At 52.2% G+C, this 19,824-nt stretch overlaps 1 protein-coding gene across 20 annotated transcripts in view; it reads left to right on the forward strand.

The window, feature by feature from the left end:
- Positions 1–19,824, forward strand: part of CACNA1G (calcium voltage-gated channel subunit alpha1 G) — a 129,618-nt gene that overhangs the window by 59,282 nt on the left and 50,512 nt on the right. For 10 of the 20 annotated variants that reach the window (XM_054170501.1, XM_054170502.1, XM_054170503.1 and 7 more), the window contains exons 11-17: positions 9,766–9,917; positions 10,397–10,582; positions 11,673–11,787; positions 12,280–12,435; positions 16,497–16,565; positions 17,422–17,448; positions 19,224–19,317. In XM_054170501.1, coding sequence (XP_054026476.1) covers positions 9,766–9,917; positions 10,397–10,582; positions 11,673–11,787; positions 12,280–12,435; positions 16,497–16,565; positions 17,422–17,448; positions 19,224–19,317 — 799 coding nt within the window. The remainder of the gene's footprint in view (positions 1–9,765; positions 9,918–10,396; positions 10,583–11,672; positions 11,788–12,279; positions 12,436–16,496; positions 16,566–17,421; positions 17,449–19,223; positions 19,318–19,824) is intronic. The other 10 variants (XM_054170506.1, XM_054170520.1, XM_054170509.1 and 7 more) reach the window with 3 other exon arrangements.

Here is a 19,824-nt window from a genome sequence, read left to right on the forward strand (position 1 = left end):
GGAGTGTCTTTGGGACATGCTGGTGTAGCCTCCCATCATGCATGCACCAAGGGGACCATCCCACTTGGGATGGGTAGTTGAGCAAGCTCCCATCATCAACTGCCCTAAAGGCAACACAGAGACTTAATTCTTTGTCTTGTGGGAGGTTGGGAAGCAGGGTGCCAGCCTCTGCCCTGGCCAGCAGTGAGCCCCATAGGCAGCTGGATGGGAACTGGCAGAATTTCATGGTGGCTTTCAGGTAGGAAGATGGAGGGAGTTGATAAGTGTGGGGAGACTCCAGATGCCATGGGTGTTTGCTTTCTTTAAGAGTATTTTGAAGCTGCTGCTGCTCTAGATTCCTCCCTTCTGGGCCATGGGAGAGAATAGCAGAGCCTGGCTTCAGGAGCTCCTCCACTTGGAGTCGCAGCAGGGAGCAGAGAGCAGGGAGATGTCTTCTGTGAGCTTGGGAGGTTTACAGTCTGCAGCTCCATAATCTGACAGTTATGAGAGCAGGAATTAGAGGGGGGAAATGCTGGTCCAGGCCTTTCTGCAGGGATCATAAACACCAGCATGTGATGGTTGTTACTTTTTCTTTTAGAAGAGCCCTTCCTAAAAGCATAGCTGATAACCACACCACAGTTACCTTCCTTGGCTGATGTCTGCAAAGATGTGGGGGGACTTGAGGAGTGTCTGACTCTGAGACTCTCTAGATTAGACTCTCTGCTTCTTTAATGAATATTTACCTCCTGGGCTTTTCACATGAGGCCACCCTGAGCATGCTGGGCTATATGAGGAGAGAGACCTTCAGGACATGTTTTATGGTGCTGTGTCTCGTGTTGTTCACCAGCACCTTGCTGAGAGGAGAGGACATGTTAGCAGCTACCATGTGCAAGAGAGGATGGGCTGGTGGTTACTCTGGGAGGAGGAAGGCTTCTGCCCTTTCATCTGTCCCCAGCAGTGCTGGATGGGATTTGGCATCTCTGGAGCTACCAGCCTGCAGTTGAACACAGGAGCTGGTCAGCTGAGATCCTCATTATAGCCATAGGAGAAAAATATCCTCTTCTGGAGGCTTTGCATCTCCCCGTGGGACAGACATCCTGGAGGGACCTGCTTTTGTCCATAGAAGATGATGCCTAGAACACTGATGCAGTCTTTCAGCTGCTTGCTGGACAGGCTTATCAACCAGAGAAGGGCAGACTGGGGTATTTAGGGTGAAGGTGGTTCTTTGAAGGCACATCAAAATGAGTGGGAATTGGGAGTATGGAAACACTGGCCCCAGTCTCTTGCAATTTGTTTGTGTTCACCCAGCAGTGAAGCCTGTCAGAGTGCACACCCATGGCCAGGGGTGCTGGATGCACATAGCAAAGGCAGTTCATGTCCCTGGGAGTTCACCTCCTACCTTAGAACCTTCCATCTTGCAGCTCCTCTCCATAGGCCACCTCCCACAGTAAGGTCATTGTTGACTATTAACTTTTCATTGTATGGTTGGAGGCTCAGGAACTGGGTTTCCTCTAGGCTACTCCTGCCACGAGCCTGTGAACTTTCTCCCTCAGCATCAAGTTTCTGCTGCGTGGTTTCTGCACATGCCTGAAGCAGTAGGTACAGCTGACCAGGCTGAACCCTCAGTTTGTGCCCATCTTCCTCTCCCATCCACCTCTGACTCTTGCCTTTCTCATGAGTGCTGGGAGCAGTGGGAGGAGAGTGGAGCAGTGTGAGGTGCTCAGAGCTCTCACCACGTCACGGCTGCTGGGCAGCAGTGTGAAATTTTCCATCAGGGAAATGACAAGCAGATTGCTGTGGATTATTAATGTGACTGCTAAATAGTTTGTTTTTCTACAGAGCTGAAGCAAAATGCAGGTAGAAACTATTAGCTTTGGGGAGAGGAACATAAAGGTGATTTAGAGGTAGGCTCCAGGGGATTTTAAAGACAGGGTTGAACCAATTGCGGATCCGCCTTAGGGAAGCTGAGCCTCTGCAGCGCCGCGGGTTCAGGCGGCTGGGGCTTTGTGAGGGTTTGTTCTGCCACAGAGCAGGAGCAGAATGTGCTGCTGATCCAGAGGCTTTCTGTGCTGCTTTCCCCCAGCCCTGGCTGGGAGCCAGGCCCTGTTCCATAATGTGATGCTTTTTTTTTCCCTCTCCAAGTCCTTCCTTGGGGTGAAATGGAAAGGCTTCAGTGCGAGGCGTGATGTTGGACTCCTTAGCAGGGGAAAGAATTCGGCAGGGGCTTCCTTGAGGAAGGGCTTTGGGGTTTTGTTTTTGTTTTCAAAATCTGGTTTGCATTGAGCTGCCTGGCTGCTCCAGGTTTCCTCGCCTGAACTCGGGCTGTGTGAACTATCCCCCACATCCTCCTGTGTAAACAGCGCTTGAATTTCAGCTGCCGCCTCTGCGCTGTTTTGCCATTGTTAACGTAACGAGAGACTGCCCCAGAGCTGCCTTTGGTTCAGATCCATGGCTGCAGCTTGTGGGGACTTGCATCTACAGTGGTCCAAACCTCAGATGTTTCTGAAGGAAAAGGAAATTGCTCAGACCAGCAGAGAATCTTCTGTGAATTCTTTAAAGCAAATTGGAGATGGCAGGGTGAACACTGGAGTGTGTCCAAGGAAGAGCAGCGAAGCTGGTGAGGGGCCTGGAGCACGGGTCTTGTGAGGAGCAGCTGAGGAAACTGGAGTTGTTTAGCCTGGAGGAAAGGAGGCTGAGGGGAGACCTTCTGGCTTTCTACAGCTCCCTGAAAGGAGGCTGGAGCCAGGTTGGGGTCAGTCTCCTCTCCCAAGTAACAACTGATAAGAGGAAATGGCCTCAATTTGTGCCAAGACTGGTTTAGATTGGACATTAGGAAAAATTTCTTCCCTGAAAGGACTGCCAAGCCCTGGGATAGGCTGCCTGGGGAAGTGGAGGTGTCACCATCCCTGGAGGTATCTAAAAGATGCAGGGGTTTAATAGTGCACTTGGGAGTGCTAGGTTAAGGGCTGATCTCAATGATCTTAAATGTCCATCCCACCCTAAATGATTCTATGACTCTTTGGGACAGCACCCAAGGAGAAAAGCTCATCATCCATGGGAGGGAATTCTTCAAGGAAGTGAGAAGAGGTGGTGCCTGACATCCCCCTAGAAGGGGGGTAGGCGGTGGAGAATTCCCAGCTCCAGCAGGGCATTGTAGGAATTCACAATGCAGTAGTGCCAGGAACCAGGTGTGCAGACTCCATCTGCAGAAGGCAGGAGCAGCCTCAGCCCATGGCAGTCTCTCAGCTGCATTCCTGCTGCAGCCTGCTGCAGGGCCTGAGTACACATGCTGCAGGGGATTGATGGTGTGGCTGCTAACACTGTGATTGCACACTACTGCAGCATGGGCACACCAGGCACTTCTGCCAAACATCACAGGGAGTCCCTGGCAAAAGGCTTTGGAGTGGCTGTTTGTGTAAATAGCAGGGGCTGGAGAACACAGGAGACTTGCTGATCGGTGCCAGAGGATGTGCAGCTCTCAGGTATCCAGGATGGTGGAGAGGGGAGGTGAAGGGTCAGCAGCAGCATTAGGAAACCTGTACATCCCTTCAATCACTAAGGCAGCCTGTCCCCATGCAATCTGCCTCTGTCCCTGGTTCTTCCCAGGAGATGGTCTCATGGTCATTCACCATCTTCTCTTCCTATTGATAACCCCACTTCCACTTTGTTGCATGTCCCTTGTCTCTGTTTAACTCCATTACACATCTCCCCCAAGCCAGGTCCTCCTAGCCAAGCCATCAAAGCCTTCGCGGTGCAGTGAGGCTTCCCCTCCTTCAGCTCTGCTGCCTTTGCCCAATGCAGGCCTTGTAGCTGGGGTCAACTGCTCATTGCTGCAGCTGCTCAGGGCACTCCCAGGACTGGAAAAGGAGGTGCCCTGTAGATCTGCATGTGCTGGATCTAATTAGCTCCTGCTTATGCAGAATTATTTTTATTAAGGGTTAGTTGTTGAAGGCTGGAGGAGCCGAGTCAGCACTAATGGAAGTCATCAGAGCTGTTAATCACGGGGATCACCGACTGCAGAACAATCTCTCTCTTTGTCACTGGGAACAGTTCTTCTTAAGCACCTCAAGGGTTCTTCCTCTCCTCAGTGATGTGAGGGGTTTGTGAGGTCTTGTTGGAACTGGTGTGCTTTGATTGTCTCGCTCAGGAAGCTCTTCCAGAGTGCTGTGCAAAATACAGTGGGACCACAGCCCTCATAGTCATCAGAGTGAATAGGCTGTGCCTGCCAAGCAGACTTTGTCCTGGGTCTGGAGACTGAATGCTTTGAAAAGTAAATCAGATTTCAAGTGATTGGAAAGTGTGTGTGGGTTTTATCAGATAATTCCATTCCCTGCATGCTTTAGGGATGAGCCTGTGTGGATTCCTTGACATCTACTAAAGTTTTCTTCAGCTCCCTGGATGAGGAGCTGTAAGTGTCAATCCTTTCCTGTTAATTTAGCTCTGAGGCTGGCAACACTCGGGCTGCCTCAGATCCTATCGTTTGAGCTGTTGTTTCAGCTGCCATCTGTACCCTCCTGTTATCTCTGCTCAGGCAGTGCTGAGAAGACTCCAGCTTGGTGGAATGGCAAGATGATGTCTGCTTCATCCCCGTGCAGATGAGAAATCACTGCTGGCTGCAGAGAGCCAGGCACTGTGGTGCTGTTCTGCTTGGGTGGGAGCCAGCAAACTCAGCGAGAGCTTGTGGAGCATCCTCAGCTTGCACCAGCAAATGCTTTTGTCTGTAGGCGTTCCTGATTGATTGTTGGTGGTGATTTCCCAGGGATCAGTCTATTGTTTTCTCCATCTCTCCTGGTAGAGGTTGGTTCCAATGCCCATGACTCTGCCCTGCTGCCACTTGGGTCCTCACAGAGCCCCTTGGCACCTTGCTCAGCCCCCAGCAGGAGCAGGGACAGGAGCTGAGTACATTTCCCTCCTCTCTGCTGGATTTCAGCCCTTTGTTGTAATTGTGGTTTTGCTGATGTTAGGAAAGGACCAGCTCGTGGGTCAGTGTTGGAGACAGTGCCACAGCACCAGAACCCTGGCTTCAGCAGAACTCTGCAGGAGCTGCACAGGCACAGCCTTTGGCTCTAGCTTTTTTGTTTCCTTGCTCCCCCAGAGCCTTCTCCAGTACTAAATGGGGAGATAAGTTTCATACTCGGTTTAGATTAACTAGAAATAGAGGGCTTTAAATCTCAAGTACTTACAAGGTGTGACCAAGTGGAAATGCAGCTTTTGTTCAGCTTAAGCTCCTCCAAAACCTGGGCAGAGGGATGAGCCAGATCATGTTTTTCTTGCATTTTCTGGGATAATATTCATCCAGAAATCTCAAGCTGAGAGAGATAAGGATTTCAGACAAGACTGTCAGCCGTGCCTCCTAAGAGTGGTAAAGAAAGCCCAGCCCCAGGGCTTGGTGGTGCAGAGCATGGTCTGCAGATCCTGTTTGTGGTCCTGGGCAGGTATAGTTCATGGAGGTCCCCTCAAGGTTTGTTGATGAAGTTCTCCATTGTGCTTGAGCCTCATGCCCTCATCTGCACTCCAGGCTCTGGGTGGACAGGAGGCCATGGCACACAGCTCCATATGGGTGAATGGGGCTGGAGAATTCAGTTGGTGGCCGTGGCTGCTCAACAAGGATGTGGAGAGGAAGGTCTTGCACTAGAAGGTGCCATGTCCATGGGACTCACCTTCTTTCTTCTGCAGGTGTTGGGTGGGAAAGGACATTTGTTGGTCAGAAAGGAAAAGAGCAGGTGGCAGGTGAGGAGATGAGCAGTGGTGGAAGGGAAGTCTGTCCTGTGCAGACAGCTCTGCTTCCTCCCAGGTGAAAGCTGCATCCCTGCCTTTCTTACGGTATTGCCTGCACTCAGCCCCTAACAAGATCCTCCTTCCCATGCAGTGCTGGGATGCTGCTGGACTTGTTCACTTGTCTGTCGGAGTAATTTCCTTCTAATAAATGCCTGTAAATCCTGAACTTGCCAGCAGTCCTCCTGAGCCCTGAGCATGCTGCCCTTTCCATGTCTCAAGCCCCAGGAGGAGCAGAGCCTTCCGAGGTGTTTTCTTTAGGCAGTTTGGTGCAGGGTGAGCAGAGGCAGCCTCTGGCTCTGCCAGGCTCTGATTGTCACCAGAGCCTGATGCCTCCCAAGGAGCCCCCAGGACACAGAGTCTCATGGCTGAGAATGTCATGGCCTGAGGGTCTGTCCATGAAGCAGTGAGTAGCTCTGGACCTACGAGGGGCCGCATTTCCCCCAGGGAACCAGGGCTCAGCAGGTGCATCAAGGCAGGGAGGGGAATAATGTGGGTGCCATGGGGGCAGAGCGTGGAGAAGGTTGACTGAGGACACAGCCATGAGCTACAAATGATGGGGAATCAGGTATGGGAGAGGGCAAAGAAAGGGCACCTCATTTGGTTAATGAATAGCTGCTTCCCTTCGCCAGAACTGGCTGTGTGTTGCCCCAGGACTGGTGGTCTGGCTTCCGTTCCCAGACACCCTGATATGTGCCTGCACCCTTGTGGAGGGTGGGGAGGCTCGTAACAGAGCAGCCTAAATTGGCAGTCCTGTCTTTGACCCATCTGATTTTTTTTTCTTATGTATGTATATTAAAAATCTGCAAGTGATGAGTCAGTAAAATGCTGGTGGTGTTTCCTGTGAAATAGCTGAGGTTGGTATTTTCTTTCTGTGTTATTTTTCCTCAGTTACCATGGCAATGCTTTCAGAAGGGTTCCTTCTGCAGCCATTCAAATGGTTTAGAACTTTTCATGGTCTTCTGGAGCCACTCACAAAAGAAGAGCCCTCGGGATCAGGAGGAATCTGCCTCTTGGCCAGCCATCCCATCCCTCCTTCTGTGCTGTGGCGAGACAGAGTGGTTTTTCTATTCTGTTTCATTGTTAGCAAGATAGAGAGGAAAGACCCTGGGATGTTTCTGCTCCTTTGTGCTGACATCCCCAGGGACAGGGGCTGGGCACAACCAGGCTTGGCTGCAGTCTAGCCAAGAGGGAGATGGGGATGGATGGGCCCAGGCCAGCCATGCCTATGCCGCTGGATGTGAGTCTGATGATGATGAAGAGCCTGTGCCATGCCTTGTATGGGTCATGGCTGGAGGAAGGCAGGAGCAAAAGCTCTGCACTATCTGCCAGGGCCCTTGGTTGCACTCTGTCACACAGCAGGGTTTGTCTTTCAGCAGCTGGGGAAAGCAGCCCCTGGGGCTTGGCTTCCAGTGGCCCCAAACCCTGTCCTCACCTTTTCCTCCACTTGTTGCCCTCAGCCTCACTTGCTGAGCAGACACATTGCAGGCCCTGGCACAGGGAGGAGCAGTGTGTGCCTCCACTCGAGGCAACCTCGTGACCTCAGGACATCCTCCCTTGCTGTCCTGTTTGGTGCCAGGCAGGAAGCAAAGGACGTCCCCTCCTTGCTGTGGCTCACACCTTGTCAGGCAGGGTCATGTCTGGGTGGGTGCCCATGGTGGTTACAGGGGAGGCTGCCCTGTCTGCTCCTTTTCTGTGTGCTGCCAGAGCTCATCAGGGTGCTGTGGGTACAGCCTCGCCATCAGAGAGCTAACAGGGAGTGATGTATCCAGGACACCACCTCTGTGTCCAGTGAGGCGAGGTGTCCTGGAAACAAAATCCAGTGTTTACAGAGGGCTCATGGATGAGATGCTGTGTGGTGCCACAGCTGAACCACACTTGCAGCAGTTCCCCACATCACCCAGCTGCACCCTGCCAGCTCCTCCCAGTGCCATCTCCAAACAGGAGGTGCTCAGGAGGCACAAGTTTCATTAAGCCGCACCGTGAATACTCTGTCCCTGCTGGGCTGGTCAGGTTTACCGTGTCAGCTCCCGTGGGGACAAGATATGGGGAGTGCTGGGCACTGCTGGTGCTGGGCACTGGCTGGGCTGTGTCTTCAGGGATGCTGAGATTCAGCAGCACGGTCACAAGGGGTGAAAAACAGCCTTCAGGCCCCAGGTTAGTGGTGCTGATGGATGGGAGGCAAAGCTCCTGGGAACACGAGACTGTTCCAGCAGCATTGCTGCGGTGATGGTCACAGCACACATCCTGCCTTGGTGCTGGGCACTCACCAGTCAGCTGGCATTTTTTGTAGGCTGATGTAGGGTTTGGATTATTGAAATCACCCTCAGATGCAGCCTGGCATTGCAGCTCTCAGCCTGTTTATTGCTTCTGTCTGAGTGCTCCCACAGGTGTGTGCCTTTAACTGGGACTATTCAATGTTGGGAGTTGCAGCATTTGTGCTTTGGGTCCGGGTCAGGAAGGAGTTGATTTGGGCTCTATGCCCAGGGTGTTTGGCAAGCTCTAGCCAAGAAATCTGTTCCTCAGTGAGGATGTTGGAAGGTGCAGGAAGTGTTCAACACTCCTTTGTTTTATGATTTTTTTCATTACTTTTTCTTCACAATGCTGCTGTTCCCCCCCCAGGAGTCCAGTACCTGGTGTGCTTAAGGGCTTCAGTGAGCTGTGCCGGCCCATTGCCGGGCATCTCGGCACTGCCTACGCAACCTTGTGGCCACCTGCCAGCAGGACCTTGGCTCCTCCTGCTAGTGAAGCCTTTAAGCAGAAACAGGAGGTTACGGCTGTGTGCTGGGGTTAAACGGGGAGAGGGGATTTGGAGCTGCAGATTCTATTCCTGTCTTTGCCACGGACTGATCCTGAACACACCATGCCACCTGGGTTTCTCCTCTGCCCTTTGTTATTCAATGCCATGGGGAAGCAGCATGAGGCCAGCAGGCGCTGGTTGGAGCCCTCTGTGAACAATGCTAGAAACCCTGGAAAGTTACTAATTTAGGCCTGAGATTACTGGAAGTCTTTTTTAAGGGCTTTTTCCCATACCTCTGTTTTTTAGATTGCCAGTCTGGAATGCCAGGGTCAGGCCCTTCCTCAGCAGCACTATCTGGGGCCTCCTAGTAATAAAGTTTCTTGAGCCATCCCAGTGATATCCCAGCCAGCAGCTGAGCATCCCCTGATGCTCACTCATTTGTCCCCTGGCAGGGGGATGGGGAGGGGAATCAAGAACAAAAGTAAAGCTCATGGATTGAGACGAGAACAGTTTAACCACTAAAATAAAGTAACAGTAGGAACAGCCTTGGAAGTGAACATAGCAAAGAGAGGACTAAAACCCAAGAACAGAAGGCCACTGCAGCAGCTCACCACCACTGACCGATGCATGGCCTGCCCTGCCAGCCAGCTGCCCGCAGCACATGTACTGGGCACCATGTCCTGTGACAGGGAATATCCCTTTGGCCAACTGTCCTGACCATGCCCCCTCCCACCTCCTTGTGCCCCCTGCTCGTTGGCAGAGTGTGGGAAGCTGAAAAGTCCTTGAGGCAGGACGAGTGCTGCTGAGCACCAACGGAAACATCAGCATGATGCCAACTCTGTCCTCTGGCTGCAGTGAAAGCACAGGGCTGTGCCAGCTGCCAGGAGGAAAATTAACTCTGTCCCAGCTGGAGCCAGGACACTCACCTTGGATCTCTGCTTTTGGAAAACCTGAGCTTAGACCTGATGCCGAGGTGCTCAGGGAAGAGGCTGTGTGTGAGAAGCACCAGGGAGAGCTGCTCTGGGAGCTGTGGCATCAGGGACACACGGTGCATGCCACTGCTGTGCTGGTGAGAAACTGCAGGTCTGTGTTTACCTGCTCAGCTCACAGCAGATGTCTGACCCTTAAATTCTGTGTCAGGGATTTTTCTCTCTCTCCTGGGCTCTGGGTGAGCTGTTGCCACTTGCAGCTCAGGGCTCTGTCTGTTTCTACCTGTAACTTTGGATATGGAGTTGTGCTGCTTACTTTCTGCTCTCCTCTTCTTTCCCCAGCCAGAGGAGCTTACCAATGCTCTGGAGATCAGCAACATAGTCTTCACAAGCCTCTTTGCCCTGGAGATGCTGTTGAAAGTCCTCGTTTATGGTCCTTTTGGCTACATTAAGAACCCATACAACATCTTTGATGGCATCATTGTGGTGATCAGGTACAAACCTAGAACTTTCTTCGTGTTTCCCCACATTTGGCTGTTTAGTGAAACAGCAAGCAGTGGAGAGTGGGCACAAATACCTCCCTGGGACACAAGTGATAATAGGAGGTTGGTTTGTGGTCATTTTAGAGAGAGCCCTGAGCAGAAAGCTGCCAGTCCTCCAGCCCTGGGGGAGTCTAGGATCCCAGTGGTACACCCAGTGCCTGATGAAGCAGCTCTCTGGTTTTTTTGACACGTGCAAAGGCTGTGATTGCCCTGCAGCTCAGCCGTGGATTTGCAGGTGTGGTTCTGACACGAGTGGGACTCTGCTCTTTGCAAGGCTGATGGAGTCCAGCTCACCAGGGACACTGGCAGCATCTCTCTCCACTTCCCATCCCTCTTCTCTCTGAATTTCACCTTCCCTCTGCCTCCTCTTCTCCATGCCTTTGTGTGAGGTTTTGTCTTTTCACTCTGCAATGCCCTTTGTGTCTCCCCAGTGTGTGGGAGATCGTGGGCCAGCAAGGCGGGGGGCTCTCGGTGCTGCGCACCTTCCGCCTCATGCGGGTTCTGAAGCTGGTCCGCTTCATGCCAGCCCTGCAGCGCCAGCTGGTAGTCCTCATGAAGACCATGGACAACGTGGCCACGTTCTGCATGTTGCTGATGCTTTTCATCTTCATCTTCAGGTGAGTGCTTCTGATTCCCTATCCTGAGATTGCTCTGGGTTTTCAGGTGGGAACCCATGGCAAAGTCAGGAGATGGAAGAGTCCACACCAGGACGTGGCTGAGCCGAATGGACCCAGCAACAGTACCGGCAGTGCCCTACTGCCCTGACTAATGTCTCTTAGCTCTGGCCAAACAAGATGTGTCTTTGCAAGGTGGTTTGCAAAGCAAATCTTTCACTGGGTGATCCCTGGACATCACCCCAAGACAGCAGTCCAGTCACTCCACTGACTGGTGATAAGCTCTGCCCAGGGAAGGGCAGTGCTTGGATCCAGCCAGCCATGGAGGTGCTTCTACTCTAGCGTGGCCTCTTCTGAGGAGTGCAAACGCTGGAAACAGGCTTGGCATAGACCTGAAGTTTTGGATTTTGGTCTAGATTTTGAGAGGATCCTGTCTCTTTGTAATAGCCAGTTCTGATGTTCCAGCAATCCAGGTGCTGGGAAGGCTGGAGAAAGCCATTCTTGTCTGTGGAATAATGTCCCTTCTCCCCTGAGATGTTTCACTCCAAACCCACCATTTGCAGCTGCGGTGCTCAGTAGAGCTGTAAATAATTTTATTATTCAGGTTGCTGGCTGAGAGCAGGGGAAATCAGATTATTCCTTTAGTATGAATCTAAAATGAAAGGCATTGTATTTTCTTGTCAAAACTGCAAGTGCTGGTTTGGGTCCCCTGATATGTCTCATCCAGGCACTTTACAGAAACCCTTTTTGTCTTTCTCACTCAGCTGAAGCATATTTTGCTGAAAATGTGTCATTGCAAAACAGAAAGTCAAAACATTTTGTTTAGAAAATGTTGAAACACAATATTTTGACTTAAAAAAACCCCAACACCAAAGCAGCAGAAAAAGCAAGAAGGATTTGGCTGGAACTTTTTGACAGATTTGACCCAAATTCCCAGCTGAGTCTCAGGGTAGTTTTCAGCGAGGGAATGATTCATCTTTTGAAAAATGCAAAGCCTTCCCCAGGTGGCAGCGGGAGCCTGCCAGCCCTGCTGTGCCATTGCTGGCCTGTCCCCTGGTCCTCTTGTTGAGCCCCTGCCTTCCCTGCCCTGCAGCATCCTGGGGATGCACCTCTTTGGCTGCAAGTTTGCTTCGGAGCGGGACGGGGACACGCTGCCCGACAGGAAGAACTTCGACTCCCTGCTCTGGGCCATCGTCACCGTTTTCCAGGTACTGAAGGGACAATGCCACAGCTTTGGGGCTGCAAGGCGTGGAGCTGTTTTCCAAGGCATCTGACAGAGTTTAGTGAAGCTCCTTGCCACAGAAGGAAGAGGACCCAAAGCCACAAGTACAGGAACTCAGGGATTCTCAGAGCATTTCCCAGAAGTGTGGTGAGGAGGGGATGCAGAGGCAGGAGGCTTTTCAGTGACAGGGCATGGGCTGAGTGGGTGAAAGTTACACAGAGGGTGGAGATGGTGAGAAGGCAGGATCATTTGCAGTGATATCTTGATAAAGAGAGTGTCTGGTTTAAGCCCATAACTGACTACTGAGGTCCTGTCTCTTCTTTGTCTCAGAAGATGGGCCAGGTTTATCCTCTTGTGGTTATAGCTACAGTGGGTACCCCAAAAAAGCATCATGCTCACTTGGCCCAGAGCAGAGCTAGCCATACAGGCTCAGGAGAGCAGCACACTATCCTCAGGTACCTCCATTCTTCCTCTGCAGATTTTGACCCAGGAAGACTGGAACAAGGTCCTCTACAACGGCATGGCATCGACCTCCTCCTGGGCTGCTCTCTACTTCATCGCTCTCATGACCTTTGGGAATTATGTTCTCTTTAACCTGCTGGTGGCCATCCTGGTGGAGGGTTTCCAGACAGAGGTAATGTCCAGTACTTGTGCCTTTGCCTTCTTCTAAAGTTTCAGGGTCTTCAAATGCTAGAATTTGATTTCTGATCTGGACAGCAATACATTTCCAGGAGTGGCACTTGAAAGAAGTGGTGGAAAGTGCTCAGTCTATTTCTGGTTTCTTGTCCTCTTCTGTTTCTAAGCTGTGGCAGAGGTGGCTGCAGGAGCCCTCTGAGGGCAGGACCTCAGTGCAGCACTGTTGGGTTAGCACAGGAGTAGGGCTCAGTGGTGTCAGGCTGTGCCTGCTGCTGTCACAGGGCCTTTGAAACAGCTCTGCCCATGTCTGGCAGCCAGATCTGAAGCCCCTCCTGAAAACTTGGGCAGGCTGGTGAGAGATTAGAGACACGATTCTCTCTTTTGAAGGCATGCATTCATGGAGCTGGTTCCATTTCCAGCCTTGCAATGCCCCGCACAGTTTAAAGGACATGATTTCTGCTCTCTGCTTCCTCAGGCTGGGAACTTCCATGAGGTATTTTTGGAGGATTTCATGAAAGGGCAGGTGGGCACTTGGCTTTGAACTCAGCCTCTTTTTTCACCCTCCTGCCTGCCCAGCTGTGCAACTCGGTCACCTGGTCCACAGAGTGGGGACCCCATGCTGCTCACCCACCCCCTGCAACAATTGCCCACCTGTCATCAGAAGGGGAGGGGATATTTGCAGCCTGCCCAGGGGGTCGGGGAGGTCAATGTATCCCACAGCTGCTGCTGGGGTCTCCTTGTACAGGTGGTGCTTTTACACTCTCTCTCTCTTTTTTGTAAGCATTTTAGGATGACTAAATATTATTTCAGATTTGTTGCTCATGTGTCACAATCTCCTCCTACCCTATGAGCAGAGAGGCACTGAACTGCTTTTATTAATACTATTTTTGGAGCTCGGTTTGGAGTTAAATTAATGGAGTTGTACCAGGAGGTAGCAAGGAGAAATTTGGTTTTGTTACTTTTTGTATCATCTCTCTCCATGTTGGTGCTTTTCTTTTTCATCTGTTACTGTTGTAGCTGTTTCTGTCTGCAGCCCCCTACCCCTGCCCATTCGTTCAGGGGAAGGTCACTGCCAGGTTCTCCCAAGCAGCACAGGGTCCCCTTGGGAGAGATAAAATGCTCTGTGTCTGCTTGTGACGGTGGCTTCCAAACCGAGCCTCTGTCCAAGTCCAGCAAATGGGTTGGCTGAAGGTCAAGCAGGAGATCATTGGCTGCCCCGGCTCCCTGGAGGAAAGGATGCACAGCCCCTTCTCCAGCCCTGGCCCTCGAGGGAAGTTATAGCTCTGGTCCTTGGTGCCACAGCAACCCCTCCTTGCTGCCACCTCCTTCCCTGGGCAGCCACTGACTCCATGCTTGTTTTGTGCCCAAGGCCTAAACCCCTGGGCATCCATGCCCTGGCTTCATGTGCTGTGATTGATCCCAAGAGCCACCTTCTTGAGGCGGTGTCTTCCCTGGAGTTGGAAAACCACCTGCAGCCCCCCAGATTTGCTTTCAGCAGGTTCTGGAGCAGGGCTGCCCCATCACCTGCCCCAGCTTCTCCTGTGCAGGGGCAGTGCTGGGTTGGGCTGAGCCAGCTGCAGCATTTCCATATAAGCTGCAAATATGCTGTAAGGGCAGCGTGAACCAGGGAGAGACCTGGGATGTAGGAAAGCACTGAGACAGCCTGAAGCCAGTGGTGCTCCTGCTGGGACTGAGAGGTGAGTGCAAGGACCAGGATCCAGTGCAGCCTCCAAAGGTCAAACTCCTCTGACCACTTCTGCCCAATACCAGTGAACTCGCAGCAGATTTCTGTAGTTGGTGACTGATGACAGTGCTGGTATATATCTCAGGCTTTGATGTCATTTAAACACTAATCTTCCTTCCATGTCCTTGTGAGCCCGAGTTCTCTCCATTCTTCCAGTAAATAGCAATGGAATCCAGAGATCCCTCGACTCAACGCAAGCTTCCCGCAGCAGGCGGGGAGCAGAAGTCTGCTGGAGGTCAGACCAGGTCTGGCCTTGGTGGTTGATGTTGATGCAGCTTTGTGGTGTGTAGCTTTGCAAGCAGATCTCCTTCTGGTTTTTGCTAGCCAGCAAACCAAGGATCCTCTCCTAAGCAGAATTAACAGAGATCAGCTCTCATTATAAACAAACCCTGGCGTCTCCCTTCCGTGATTGCACTTGACCCTTCTTCTGAGTTGGGTTTCTGGGTTTATTTTTTCCTTTCTCCTTCAGATTTCTGGGCTGAAACTCGATCCTGGGGCTGCTGCTCTTTATCTCCCCGGTCCTTGAGTGCCTTTCCTCAATCTACAAGCACCTCGTTAATTTTAGTGTGTGGCTTTGCAGCCCCAGTTGCTAGGCAGCAAATGTATATAAGCGGCTGGGAAACAAAAAAGGACCTGTTCCAAACTTCAAATGCAGAGCAATATATTCTGCAGAGCTGAGTCTCTCTTCCCCTCCCCCCCTTCTTTCTTTTCATTTGGTAACCTGCCTCTCTGTCAAGAGGCTCACACAGGACCTTATGCAGCGTGGTTATTTTTGACCCTGTGTTCTCCCATTAACTCCAGCCCAGCCTTGGTGCAGGTGAGGTGGGCAGAGGACTCTGAGCTAATTTGAAATTGCTGCCTGACCCCTTGGGTCCCTACCCTGGGGACTTCTCTCTGAAGCAAGCAATGATTCCTCTTTGTCAGGCACAAAGCTCCTCTCCCAAGGGTCTTCCTAATAATGTTATCTCCAAAGTGGATTCTTCCATTGGTAATCCTCCAGTTTCACATGCCCTGGTCACCAGCTATCCTCACTTCTGGGTTTGCTCCTTCCCCTCCTTTGTGCCCTTCCCTTGCTGGCACCCTGGTCCTCCAGCCCCTCGGTCCTTCCCTCTACTGCCTGCTCTCCAGATGTAGCATCCTTAGAGCAATATTGACTTTGGCTCCTTCTGGGCTTCACAATGTGAAGGAAGAGTCCCTTCTCCCACAGCAGGGATTTTGGATGGGATTTCCTTGCATTCCTTGCATCCATTACCTGTTTCAGGGGGATGCTCCTTGTGAAGCATTTCCAAGCTTTCCCTTTCGATGGCTTTTCCATGTTTCTCTCTGTTGCAACCAAAGACTTTAAATTAAGTGTCCATTACATAGCTGGCAAGACACTGTTGTCCAGACATCCAGATCCTAAAGCTGAGGTATTTCTTAAACTTTTCATCCCAGCCTAGAATGGGATGAGTTTCGCTTCCCATGTAGCATCCAGAAGAAAGATCCCTTGTCCTGTAGGCAGGAAGCGAAGTTGGTGGGACAACCTCTGTCCTCATGATACAAAGTGTAACTTCCCATGGCCCCATGGGACAGGACCTGAAATGTGCCAGGAGGTGTTGGGAGAGCCACTCCCAACAGGGGGCAAACACAGTGAGGTGAAAAATGATGTGTGCTTTCCAAGTGGGTGGGAAAAGACAGACTTCTGGTGCTGGGAAGAGATGCTGGGGCCACTCATGACGCAGAGCCCCTCAAGGCAGGGTCCTGCCCCTCTGCCCACCAACCACTGCCACATTTGGGCACTTGCCAATTTAAATGGATGTCTCCACTAATAGGGGTGAGGAGGGATCTGAGCTCATGGCAGGTTCTCATGGCTTTCCTTAAATTAGGTATTTCACCTGGCTGCAAGAGGACTGATGTTGTGTTAATCAAACATTCATTAAAAGCCTCCACTGCTGCTTAATGAAGGTGCAATAAATAAGGATGCTATTATGCAGCTGGAAAAAAAAATGGTAATCATGTTTTCAATAAATAGCTGGTGTTTCATTAGCACAATTAGCACTTAGCAGCTGCAGTAAACTTGCCTTCAGACACTTAATTTAAAGGTAAGAAGGGTCCCTTCGAAGGGCTCTGTTCCATCTGAGATCTCCCATCCTGTCCCTGTGAGGAGTGGAGCAGGTGCCCCAGCCCAGCTCTGTCTCGCGGCTGCACGCGGCCCTTTGCCCCCTTCCCTGCGCTGTCTCGTGTCTTTTGATGCCCCATTCATTCCTGCTGTTGAAACTGAAAATTGAACCCCACTTCCCCTTCCTCCCCATTCCCTGCCCCCATTTCTCCTTCAGGAGCTCTCCAAGCGCGAGGACGCGAGTGGGCAGCTGAGCTGTATTCAGCTGCCTGTGGACTCGGCGGGGGTAGGTACCCAGCACAGCCCGAGCCTGCTCTGCTTGTCTCTCATGGTGCCTGGTCACACACCGTGGTGCTGTCCTCATTGTAGTAGCTGTCATTCTTTTGGGGTTTCTTTTGGGTTTTTGGGGGTGTTTAGGGGTTTTGTCTTTCCTTTTTGTCATCCTCATTGTCAAAGTCAGCCTTGATTTTAAGTCCCTTCCTTCCCTGAGGGAGTCAGCTAAATTGAGGTGCTTGCTTTGGGGCAGCTGATGTGGCGCCAGCCCTGGCCCTCGGCAGCCCCGGCCCTTGCCAGCCCCTCTCTGGATGCCTACCCTGAGGAAGGCTTCCTGTGGGGCTGTCACAGCACAGGCACATCCCAGGGACCACCCTAGGGATGCAGGTAGTGATGCTGAGTGCTGGGCAAGACTGCAGCCAGAGGAGGGTGCCCAGGAGTGAAGGGACCTGGAATTAAGCCTGTTTGTGGACACGTGTGTGGGAGAGACGTGTGCTCAGCAGGACAGCAGCAGCTGCACTGTGGCGTGTCCCAGAAAGGCTGTCTGGGATGCTGGGACCTCCGGCCAGGTGCTGCATTCCATTGTGGGTCAGGATGTGAGATGGTCCCATTCAGCTCTGAGGAAGCCATGGATCTGCGAGGCACAGCACACCCTAAACTGTCCTCTTCTAACATTGTCTTTCTCTGCCCCACTCCCATCCTTTCCTGTCCTTGCCAAGTCCAAAAGCTCTTCCCAGCGTGGCCCAGCACATCAGTCCCTGCTGGTACAGGCTGCTCTGGCCGTGGTACCAGCTGGTCCAGCTTGACATACCCTTGTTTCCCAGAAGGATTTTAATTCCCTCTTCTCTCACAACCCCTTTTCTATCCAGAAAGGCAAACTGGGAGTGCAAGAACAGGTAATGGGTAGCAGCCTAGCTGCAAGATGCTTGCCTGCACCATACTGAGTCTGGCACGTGGTGTTTCGGAGGGGATGCTTCTGCCCTCCAGACGTGGGGTTTGGTGCTGGGGAAGGTGTGGGAGGTCCCTGTGTAGCTCTGCTTTTCCATCTTGGCACACAGCTCATTGTACACCCTAAAACTTTCCTTTGGGCTGTTAAAGAGCACTCCAGGAATACAAATCATATAAAGTTCTTCCTGGTTTTTATTCCTTTTTAAGAAGGCATTAGGGAGAAGTGAGTAATTCCTGGCAGCCCCATAGCAGCTGAGCTAGGCACCCCACGGGGCATGTACGCATGGCCAGCTGTAGCTCCCGTGTATGTGGGGACATCACCTGGACTCCAGTGAAGTTCAAGCCAGCCTGGCTTTACTGCTCTCCTTTGCAAGGTGCATTCCTGCCCTTCCCAGTCTGTCTCCTGCTGGATGAGCTTCCCTGCATAGCACAGAATTCCTGGATCCTCAAGACGTTCTGAGCCATCACACCCTCTTCTGCCTTAGCAACGAGGCCGAGGGTGTCCAGTTTCCCTGGGGAAAAATCCCTGTCACTGTTTAGTGACCCCAGGGGAGAGCACTTGCACTCATCCCTCAAGGGTTTTGCTGAACAGAGAGGTGCAGGGCACTGGACCTTGGGCCAGATGCCAGCTTCTCCTCCCATTCCACTTTGGGGCCCCTCTGGGTTTTTACAATAAACACATACCCAAGCACCAAACCTCCGCAGTGCTGGCCAGGGCTCCTGGGGACACAGCTTAGATTTGGTGAGGTTTGCTGTGGCCCCTGGTCTCTCCCAGCTGAAGTGAGGGTCTGCTTGCTTCTCTCATCCCAGCATCCTCCCTCCCTTCCCACCTCTCCTCCCCCATGATGGGGTTTGGTGCCCAGTGCCGGAGCAGTGGTTTCAGCCCTCACCTTGGAGATGGGCATGGCTCTGGAGGGCACCATTGCCTGTCGGGTGGCTCCTGACTATACCACACCCTAAAGCCTTTCTGCAGTGCCAATGGACAGAATCTGTGGGGTGCACAGGGAACTCCCAAATCTGCTCCGTGCCATGAGGCTGAGCGAGAGCCTGATCACCATGCTGCAAGCAGTGGTCAGGAGTGAAACTCTTCCCTTCCAAGGAGGGGCCATGTCAGAGCAGCCAGCTCTCGCTCAGCCCCTGGCCTTTGACATGATGCAGGAGCATTGAGATCCCCAAGCCTTCTGCTTCTGTTGTGAGTGGCAGCTGGGAGGGGAATGGCCACCCATGGCAGTTGTTACCAGGTTCTGGCACCTGGAGCCTCTTTGCATCTACACATGCCCATTAGCTGTGCTGGAAAGTTGGGGTCCCTTGTGCCCCTTCCAAATCCTGGATTGCTTCATCGCGGCATCACTAGAAAGAGCCAAACAGGGAGTTTTAAGCCACAGCACATAAATTAGGAGAGATCAGCAGGGTCAATTTCCATCCTTCCCTAATATCTGCCCAGTGTGCAATTCCAGCAGCAAAAATTAAGCAACAGAGGCTCTTCCTGATCCCTTTCTGGGACCATGTTTGGAGCCAGAGGCAGTCTGTCCTCCTGGTAGGAGGTGAATTAGTCTGTGGTATAAATCTGCATGCGTCATCCTGTGGAAGGTGGTGTTGCATCGTGGTCAGAAGTTCAGTGGCGCCGTAGCTGTGGTGTTGGAGATGGGAATCCATTTTTCAGAGGGGTGTCCATGCACAGCGACCCTTCGCCCCCTTGCTGAAGCCCTCTGTTTTACTCCAGGGGGATGCTTCCAAGTCTGATTCCGAAGGGGATCTCTTTCCTCGCACTCTGGAAGAGGAGGGAGGACTCAAGAAGAACTTATCAAATCCAGTCTGTGAGTAGCAGCCCTGGCAGGAAGGGCCCTGCCACAGAAACCTCCCCTGAAAACATGTCCCAAAGGGAAGAGCCCTCCTGGAGGGAACAGCGGAGCCCAAGCTGTGGCAGGGTCAGCCGTGGCATGGGAAGGGATCAGATCATGGGATGCAGATAGAGGCAGACATGATGGCATTTGGGGCACAGTCTCCCTGCTGAGCCCAAGGTCTGGGCTTTTGAGGCCTCTCAAATGGGCACAGGTGGAGTAGCCATGGGGAACGAAGGCAAAAGAACCTGGCGTGGGCAAGGAGATTCTCAGAACTGGAGCTGGTGGGTGTTGGTTGGAGAGTTGAGGGGCAGCAGATTACAGCCTGCAGCTGCTCCCCTCTCTCATTGGCACCTGGTATCATTGCTTCTTTATGTCCCCCTGCTCCCCTGCCAGGCTGTATGATGGGCTCTCAGCTCTCCAGAAGGGCTTTCTGGCCCACATCCTCCTGATGCTTAAAGGGGATCCATCCCCACACAGCTG

This window comes from Dryobates pubescens, chromosome 20 (genome assembly GCF_014839835.1).
Source record: "Dryobates pubescens isolate bDryPub1 chromosome 20, bDryPub1.pri, whole genome shotgun sequence".
In the NCBI taxonomy this organism is placed as follows: Eukaryota; Metazoa; Chordata; class Aves; order Piciformes; family Picidae; genus Dryobates; species Dryobates pubescens.